Genomic DNA, 9843 nt, shown 5'->3' on the forward strand with positions numbered 1-9843 from the left:
TTTTGCAGCACTGAAGATCAAACTGCAAACATCTTCACCAAAGCTCTGAGAAGAGAACATTTTGAGAAGAAATCGCTTGGCACTGGGGTTGATAAATTCCAACTGAGGACCTGGTTCCCAATGATTGGCTATGAAAGTCATATATTGGTAAAATTAGCTAAAGTATTTTCTGGCCAAGTCTAACTCATTTCTATACCATCACAGGTAGACACGTTTGATAATTATAGAGCAGCTGATATAGTACATACTAATAAAAGAGGTTAAGCTCACTTGCAAGACTTGTCAAGGAACCTGATTCTCTTGATACAGGTTAGTAGCTTCTTTGTTCTCTCATACACAATTTAAAATGGACAAAAACAATGATACATCATTAGCATGTCAATCTCTTTATGTTGTATCTTTTCATCCAAAATGTCTCACCTGCCAATGAACGATCCAACTCCCCAAGCAAAATTGTCGTTGTTTCAGAACCGGTCCCTTATCATAAATACGTCTATCAACATCACAACCCTTCACTTCCAAGTTCAAAACCTTTTTTTTGTCTTTTCTCTTCGAGTAAAACTTCACCATGTCTGAAAATCAAGTAACCCCAGTGTACCCGACAGTACACTCATTGAGTCCATACCAGTTAGAACGCCATCGGTAGACTTCTCCCCCAACACAACAACCAGTACAAACCCTAAATTAGAGTCACCTCCATACTCTACTCCCTCTTCTACCCACTCAGATTTTGTTTCTTTTCAAGGTTATGAGAAGTTGACTCCGAGTAAGTCTGAGAATGCATGTCCTCCTCCAGTCTCGCCGGTCGAATAGGGTGAACAGGGTAACTAGACTTTCTATATGGAAGAGCCCTCTAGTGAAAATCTAGCGATTAGTCATGAAAAGGCTGAGACAACCATGACAGGTTGCGATTCTACAGGTATCACTCCTCCCTCTGTTGAAATTTCCATGGAACCACAAGAAAGGGAGGCAATATGCTCTCCATAGCTTCAGAAGGGGTTGCTGTAGAGGAAGGTTTAGGGGGTATGATTCTCAGGAGGAAGAATCTCAGCCCACAAAAAGGGAGTACTTGCACTTGTGCCATTTGAACAACCGACACAAGATGATGCTACTAGGGTCCCAAATGATGGACATGATCCCTCCGTGGAGGTTTTAGGGCAGGGGTCATCTCCTCAGATCAGTATTGACCCTGATCCTTCTCTCCACTTCTATGTTGAGCCTCTGAATATAGTGGTGCATGAGCTGAAGTCTGACGGTGAAGAAGACCCAGATGATATGGTGATTGCTAGTTTTATTATGGCTAGGAGTAGGCCAGTTGTGGATCTAGAGCCAACCCCTAAGCGACCTACTACACAGTTGTAGAAAAAGGAGGCTTTAGAGTCTGCTCTCAAGAAATGTCAAAGGAGTAAAAGAAAGAAAAGGCTGATAAAGGATGGAAAAGTTGTGCATGAAAAGGTCGTCCATGTGGTAGATGTTGATGAGGAAGCAGAAGAGGAACCTAGTTCCTTGACTCACAAGTCCTCGAAGTAGAAGCACTCTCACTCTCAATCCAAAGGAAACATTTCTACAAGTTTTAAAAGTCCAACCAAGAGTGTTGATGCTGCCCCTAGTGAAACATTTGTGGAGAAATATAGTGATAAGGCAGTGAAAAAGAGTAGTGGTGAGTTTGATGATGAAGAAGTGGAAACTTCTAGTGAACATATGCATAAAAAGTCAATAAAGAAGACAAAGTATATTTGCAAGCCACTGGAAAAAAATAGTGGATGATGATATAGAACCTGGTACCATCAAGAAAGCAAAAGTTGGTGAGTATGTGAGTTCTGAGAAAAAGAAGTTGAGAAATCAGAAAGTACTTTAGGGCCGCACATTTGCCTCTGACACTGTAGAGCTTGCTGGGATGAGACATTCCAATAATGGACTCATTTGTTTGCAAATAATGTTCCAAAAGTATATGAGGAGGAGGTGCAGAGTTTTTATGCCGGCCTCTTCATAGTTGAAGACGATCAAATCTGTGTGTTGGTAAATGAGATGGACATATAGATGGACTCAGCTGTATTGGGATCAATTCTGGGTGTTCCTACTAAAGGTATGTCATCTGTTACAAATTTCAGAAATGTCATTGTAAAGGATAAGGCAATCCAGCAAGGGGAACAGGTGCATAAGAAAGCACTCCTTCTAGTATATCAATTGCTTTTTGAGATGGTTAACAAAGTGTTGCTTCCCCACGCTGAAAGGAGATCTAATACTTCCAAAGCTGACCTGCTCCTTATGGAAGCCATGGATAATTTTACCACCATCAATCTGCCTGGGATAATGATTGAGCATATGTAAAAGGTGGCAAACTTCAAGAATGGAAACCATGGTTTACCGTATGGGTCTCTACTCACAAAGGTCTTCGAATTCTTCAAAGTGCCTCTGGGACAGGCCAAAGTGGGTAATAAAAAGCAAACCTTCTCCAAGATCACTCTTGAGGAGTGTGAGTGTATTGAAAAGGTCGGAGGACTTGGAAGAACATCTACTATCTCTCAACTGATAAATGCTCAAAATAGTGCCACAGAGGAGATCCGGAAGTTGAAGGCTAGGAACGCGATTCTTGAGAGTCAGCTCATTCAGCTATAAGAGGCACCTAGTTCCAGTAATTCTCATAGCTCAGTGGTTGCCTGCCTGACAAAGCAGAATGTTGAGCTTAGGAAAAAGGTGGAGGACCTAAAAGAAAGACTGCTCAATGAGAAAATATTCGTGAATGTTCGCACATCTTGTCCTCCAAACCCTTGCTTCCTCTTCCAAGCCCTCTTCCTCCAGCGTCCCCTAATGGAGTGTCCTCTCAATGTCCAGTTTCCAGTGTCTATATTTTAAGTGTGCTTTGTTGATGCCTTTGTTTTTGGCACTTATTTTTGTTTTATTTTGAAATTGTGGATAGTAATAATGATTCTGCTCCCGCCTGTAATAGTTCAAATTTGGTTAATGCAAGTCTTTCCCTTTTGCTGTTTATGATATTGCTCTCTTGTCTATGTCTTCTATAACTGGAATTCTGCCTTATTATGCTATTTTCATATAACTGGAATTCTGCATGATTTCTAGATTTTTGTATGCTATGTGCATTCTAGGTTTTCGTGTGCTATGGGCACACGCCTTCTGCATGGGTCGGGGCCCATGCAGAAGGAACCGCCTAAAAATTTTTCGGGCCATCAAAAATAACCTAAGAAATCATAGTCACTGCCACGCCATGATCTTTCCTTATTTTTGTTGTTTTAGGGTCGTAAAACTAGAATTCCACAGCCGGACAAGATTTTCGAATGCAATAGCTCGCCTTCTGCATAGGCTCGGGCCCCCGGATCTGGACCACCTTAAATTTTTTGGGCTATCAAAAATGACGTAATGAACCATACTCACTGTCTCACCATGACCATTCCTCATTTTTTGGCCTTTTAGGGCCATAAAACTGGAATTTCGCCATCAGACCAAATTTTCGTGTGCCCATACCTTCTGTGTATTATATCCACTTTTTCGTGTGTATTAGTACATGGTGATTTTATAGAATTATTTTGACGGACTATGATTGATTTGAACTTTTGTACGTTCATAGAAAATGGACTAATGACCAATACTTATTGCTTTTTCATGACTTTCGGGTGTATTTTGCGGCGTTTTGTGGTATGAATTTGTGATTACAACCACTTTTTTGTATATATTAGTAAATACTGATTTTTGTATAGTTTTTTTGGTGGACTCCGATTGGCCTGAAATTTATAGGTAACATGGTCTAGTGACCAATATTCATTGCTTCGTCATGACTTTCAGATTCATTATTTGTGTTTTGGGTCATGCAATACGAATTTTTTATTATATCAACTTTTTCATGTGTATTAGTATATGTTGATTTTGTAAAACTTTTTTGACAAACTCAACTGCACTGAATTTTTGTATGTCCATAGAAAATAACGCAATGGCTAACATGTCTTCGCCATTATTTTGGGTTCATTTTTACATTTCGTGGTCCCGCAATATGATTTGTGATTATATCAACTTTTTCGTATGTATTAATACATGTTGATTTTGTAGAAATGTTTAAAACGGATTCCGATTGGTCTGAATTTTTATAGGTCCATAAGAAACAGCCTAGTAACCAATATTCATTCTTTGCTATGATTTATTTTTTTAGGTGTGGGTTATGCTATACAAATTTATGATTATATCAACGTGTGTATTAGTATATGCTAATTTTATTTTTACCCTTTAGTATCTGTGTAATGGTTGAGTACTTACCACCCTATCACGACCTGTGGTAGTTAATTAAACGTACTGCTATGTTATATAAGTCAATTACCGCGCTATTTATTCTTTCCAATTTATTTTTCAGCTTGCACACGGTTCAATTACTTGTCGTAATACATATTTTCTTCCTCAACACATATACAAAGGAATTTTGATGATAAACAGTTAATAGGTGGGGAAAAATAATTTAGTTTTTTCTAGTTTCTGCTGGATTCTTTAAAATTTGTTTCCCATGATAAATTTTAACTTCATTAGTTGCATAACTTTCTATATGATGGACCTTTGTGGTCCGTCCTTTTCGCGCACAGCGGGAGCTTGGTGTACCGTACTGTCTCACTTTTATTTAACGATACGGGGCATCAACTTGGAGACAGAGGCAGACTCAGGATTTGAGCACAGCGGGGGCACCACTGTATACTAATCACTAACGATAAAATTCGGCATGCAACTCTTTGAAAACTTAATGATTATAATGACTTATCATCCAAGTATAAACAAAAAGTTCTAAAGAAATTAAGAAAGCACCGAACAAAGAGAGATCTTCGCAAAGTGGGTGTTATGGGAAGGAAAAATGTTTGATTAAGCATGTTTCGCACTTTAAAATTTCTAGTTTATTTTTAATAAGATCATTCAGCAAACAAGGGACTTTAAGACGCAGCAAAATCAGTTCTTCCGTCCGCCTTTTTGTTTCAAGGGGCACAACTAAATATTTAAGGGGTCTTATATATATGTACAAATATATATAACATATATATACAATGTTTTTGCCGAAACTAACGGGGTCCCGTAACCCCTCTACATGCAACATAGGTCCGCCTCTGCTTGGAGACTGTCACATCCTTTGATCTCTTCAACTTCTTTTTTAATGATCAGAGCTGAATCCTGAAATGACTTACAGTGTTGGGATATCAACAAAGCTAGAAGGGATATCTTGAAGTCTAAAGTTGTTAAGTAAAGAGAAATTAATGATACCATGGACAGAATGTTGGATGAGCAAGCAGTGACATCCTGCCAAAGTTGGAATCTTATGCAATGAAACTGGTTATCCTTATCTAATAATTCCATACTCAAAATCATTTTGTGAATAGATTAAACAAACAAAAACGGCTATTCTCCTCACATACCCTCAAAAAGAAATTACTTCAGAATAAGCAGAATTTAAAATTTTATACAACATAATTTTTAAATATTAGTAAATCGTGATCTTTTCTTCCATGAGGCATATTTTTAAAATCAACTTGAACTTGGAGAGAGTCACATCCTGTGATATCTTCTACTTCTTTTTTAATGTTTAGGGCTGAATCCTCAACTGACTTCATGCAGCCCCTCAATCTGATCAACTTCAGTGTTTGGATATCCGCGAAGCTAGACGGGATCTCTTGAAGATACTCACAACGACGTATAACCAGTTTCTCAAGCACGGGAAAGGATGCCTCTGAGGAGCGCCATTCGGTCATATGAACACCCCTTAAGATCAAATATTTGAGTGCTGGGAACTTGTAATCACCTACATCCCAACATCTGATATCTTTATCCTTGAAGAGTATTCGACGTAGTTTGAGTCTCTCAAGATTTCGCAGTCTTGCAATATTTAAAACAATTTTTTCTGTTAGGATAATGCTATGAATGGACAAATCCTTTAGATTTGAGGGGAAAACAAGACAGCTGCCCCTTCCGATTCCAAAGTCATGCGTCTCTGGCATGTCTGAGAAGCCCACTTCGAGAGATTGAAGTGGGAGTTCTTCAAGATTTGGCATATCAAATTCTGGTGTGGAGAAGTCACGATATTTAGGTTCAAAAATGTGGAGCTTGAGTTGTTCAATATTTGGAAATCTCCACCAGAACTCCGGAGTCATATCAGCCAAATATATACAGCATTTCCCGAAAGACTTCAAGTTCGGTAACACAGTTTGTGAAGATTCTTCGAAAATTGCTCGATCATTCTCTTCCCATGCGAATTTAATTTCCTTGATATCCACATGCCTTAGCTTCTGCATTTTCCAAAGACCAGCAGGGGATATCTTACTTCCTAATGAAATAGGTTGCCACCCCACCCGCAAAGTTTGTAGATCGAGTAGGTGTGATACCCACGGGAAACGAAATTGTTGGGTATGAATTGCAAGATACCTCAAGTGAGTTACTGCTTGCATTGCCCTAGCCCAAAAACGTCCCTCCAAGTAGACATTCAACAAATCCAACACCCGAATAAGTCTAATGCAATCAAGTAAAAGGACATGATTTGTCAAACTCAGGTCCCATTTATAGAGTTTTGGATGAGCAATGAACTCAAGAGACCTACCATGACATTGAGCAAATGATCCTACTTCACTCAACTCCGCCAACATTGGAATTTTATCCAATGAATATTCATGCTCCACCAACTGCTTGACCAGATCGTTATGAACATACATGCATAACCGAGGTTCCGTTGCACCTAAAGATTGGTCTGGATTATATGGGATTATGAGCTGCATAAACTTTTCTTTTGCAAGTTTTCTCCAGCAAAACTCACGCACTACATCATGAAGAGTGCAGTACTTTATCTGACCATTATCTCTCCTTTTAGAAACCATTACAAGGCTTTTGTTCGCTAGATCATTCAAGAAATTTTTAGATGCTTCCTCCAAGTTATCTGTATCCGAATTCTGTACAAAATTTTCAGCTATCCACAACTTAAGTAAAATAGAAACTGGAAAATTGTAGTCTTCTGGAAACAATCCCATGTAAAGAAGGCAAGCCTTTAAGTGATCTTCCAGATGGTCGTAACTTGATTCTATTATCTTCATGCTTTGCTCTTCTAAAGCATGGGAACTTAAATCATTTGCGACCTTAAACCACAAAGAGGCTTGCCTTTTCTTTGAAATAATTCCAGCAATCAAAACAATCACAAGTGGTAATCCTTTACAGTTTTTGGCAACTCGTAATCCTGCTTCGAGTAACTCTTGTGGACAGATTTCTCCTTGAAAAACTTTCTTCTGGAGTAATTCCCAGCTCTCATCCACCGTGAGAAATCGAAGAAAATATGGATTGCTGTGGAGCTTAAGCTGCCTAACCACTTGTTCATCTCGAGTTGTTACCACTACTCTGCTTCCATCTTCACCATGTGGGAAAGATAATCGCAACTCTTCCCATGCCTTAACTTCCCATATATCGTCTAACACGATGAGGTATCTCTTGCGCATTAGACTCTTTCGCAACTCGTGAGGTATGTCTTCATCTCTTATACCATTCATACTGCCTATGACTTGTTTAAGAATCTCAGAGAACACCTTCGTCGAGCTATATTCTTTTGAAATAGAGCACCATGCTCTAACGTCAAAGTATCTATTATCAATAAAATAATTAAACACCTTTCTAGCCAAAGTGGTTTTGCCGAGTCCTGGCATTCCAACAATCGAGATAATGTCTAGTTCCTTTGTTCCTCCAGTCAATTGTTGAATTATGCTTTTTGCATCATCCTCAAAACCAACTACTTCCTCTTCCATTGATGGAAGACTATGTTTGGTAGAAGCAGTTGCATGAGCAAGAGATCTTTCACCACCCTGAATGCTCTCCATGTCAATTAGCTTTGTCTCTCTTCGGCTGCTAGAAATAAATATTACTATGTTAGATCGATTGGCAAAGAGTTGTCGCGTAATGTTCAAATTAAATCTTATGAAGTACCTTTTCTTCTTGATTCCCATGTTGTCCCTGTACAGAAACTTATTCTTTCCCCCTTCCCTGTTGTTGAAAGACATTCTATTCTTCACGTCAAATTAAAATAAGACCAATTGGATAAGAGGTAATTCTTTGTTTGGAAAGTCCCACTATATGAATGTGAACTATGGAGGATGATGAGTTTGAAGTAGAAGCCGAGTGAAATCTGGAGCAAAGTATCAGGTTCAGATGACTTCAAACTGGATTGAGCGGGATGCCAACCCAACCTCCAAAAACAATTTGAAAATGGTTTCAAATTAACGAGGTGTTTTCACATATACATAACATATGGATTGATGGCATATTACGAGTATCCTTTTGTTATATGACATTTATTCATGAAGATTAATAAAATGTAATACAGGAAATCATAATAAAACTTATGAGATCTTTGTTAGGCCATTCTTTTTTTTATTCAAATTCTAATTGATTAACGGAAGATATTTCCTCGAAAATTAAAGAATATGCTAGTTGGTCTATTGCTCATTAACTGAGTGATATTCTTTACCTTATGTATAATCCTTTTGAATTAATAATCTACAATAGCATCCTACTACTCCAAAAGATAGTAACTTATATCACTCTATAAATCACCACTAGTTTTGTATGATTAAATCTTTTTTAACTGAGCTACCAATATTGCACTCAATAAATAAAAAAATGTCATTTCACTCTCTTAATACATGCTGAGAACCCTCCAACTTTGTATCACATCTATCTAGGGTTGTTCATTTGGATCGGATATCCGAAATCCGAATCGATCCGTTCAATTTCGAATTTCAGATTGGATCGGATTTCAGATTGTGTTTATTAAGATTTCGGATTTCTAATCGGATTCGGGTTAGTATAATTTTAATACCGATCTGATCTGATCCAAAATGCAAAATTATTAAGGCATGTATAAATACTAAACTATAATTTCGTATAATTAATACTTCCTTTACATTTTCCTCTAAGTTATTACCTTTACAATCGATGGATTTAGCTATATTGGCACCATAATACTCTCATAATTGCATAAACATGAATTTTTCTTACTGTATTGCCTCTTTTACAAAGAAAATATACATATGAATTTGCAACTTTGAGGTATAATAATCCGATCCTATCCGAAATCCGATCCAAACTTTAAAATCAGATCCGATATTAATTCGGATTGCATTTTCTAAAATCCGAAATCCGAAATCATTAGCAAAGCATAAACATCAGACTAATAAAGATTTTAAAAAGAATAAAAATCATTACATTAAATTTAAAAAAAAAAAAAAACAGGCTCAAGAAATAGGTCAGACTAAAAAGATTTTATTTTATTTTTGAAAAAGGATCCATACATAGGCATAAGCAGAGAAAATCTCACCTTGCACTAAGAAAAGCCGCTGCAGACAAGATCAAAGTCTTTGCTTTAAGTCTTTTTCCAGTTTACTTAAGGCATAGAAATGAAGGGGAAGACTAAAAGTCTTTGCTCAAGTCTTTTTCCTTACTTGTTATGTGGAGTTGCATTCCTATTGATTGCTTTAGTTGAAAAAGACGAGGTCTATTCAAATTACGCGGACGGTCTTATTTTAAACTTTTATAAAAATAATAAGTTTAATTTTTTTTTTTCGGAAAGTAGAAAAATCTTACGTATTAATGTATTTGTTTACCTCGAAAATACGAGTAACAATTAAATTTGGTTAGTATTTTTAATAATATATGATTTAGTTCAATACCAATTAATAATCAAGAAATATAAAGTAGAAATGTGATTTAGTTCAATACCAATTAATTATCTATTTCTTCATATTGGACTCTATTTGCTAAATTATTAATGTGTCAGTCCTTGTTCTACTTGTTTAACTCTTGAATTATGGTGGATGAAATATTTTAATTAGT

The 9843-nt window shown here is 37.1% G+C and overlaps 1 protein-coding gene across 4 annotated transcripts; it reads right to left on the minus strand.

Moving 5' to 3' along the window:
* Window positions 1–5306: 5306 nt before the first annotated feature.
* On the minus strand, window positions 5307–9469 carry LOC107759796 (putative late blight resistance protein homolog R1B-16). Of its 4 annotated transcripts, none has more exons than XM_075256886.1 (3): window positions 9329–9469; window positions 7939–8137; window positions 5307–7857 (listed from the first exon to the last, which is right to left on the minus strand). In XM_075256886.1, the coding sequence occupies exons 2-3, from the start codon at window positions 8010–8012 to the stop codon at window positions 5442–5444; spliced, it is 2490 nt and encodes an 829-aa protein (XP_075112987.1). In that variant the 5' UTR covers window positions 8013–8137; window positions 9329–9469; the 3' UTR covers window positions 5307–5441. The 4 variants fall into 4 exon arrangements, with proteins under 4 accessions (XP_075112987.1, XP_075112985.1, XP_075112986.1 ...); XM_075256884.1 differs by having other exon boundaries at window positions 5307–7860; XM_075256885.1 differs by having other exon boundaries at window positions 7939–8198; window positions 9329–9462.
* Window positions 9470–9843: the final 374 nt, after the last annotated feature.

Source organism: Nicotiana tabacum, chromosome 7 (assembly GCF_000715075.1).
Source record: "Nicotiana tabacum cultivar K326 chromosome 7, ASM71507v2, whole genome shotgun sequence".
In the NCBI taxonomy this organism is placed as follows: Eukaryota; Viridiplantae; Streptophyta; class Magnoliopsida; order Solanales; family Solanaceae; genus Nicotiana; species Nicotiana tabacum.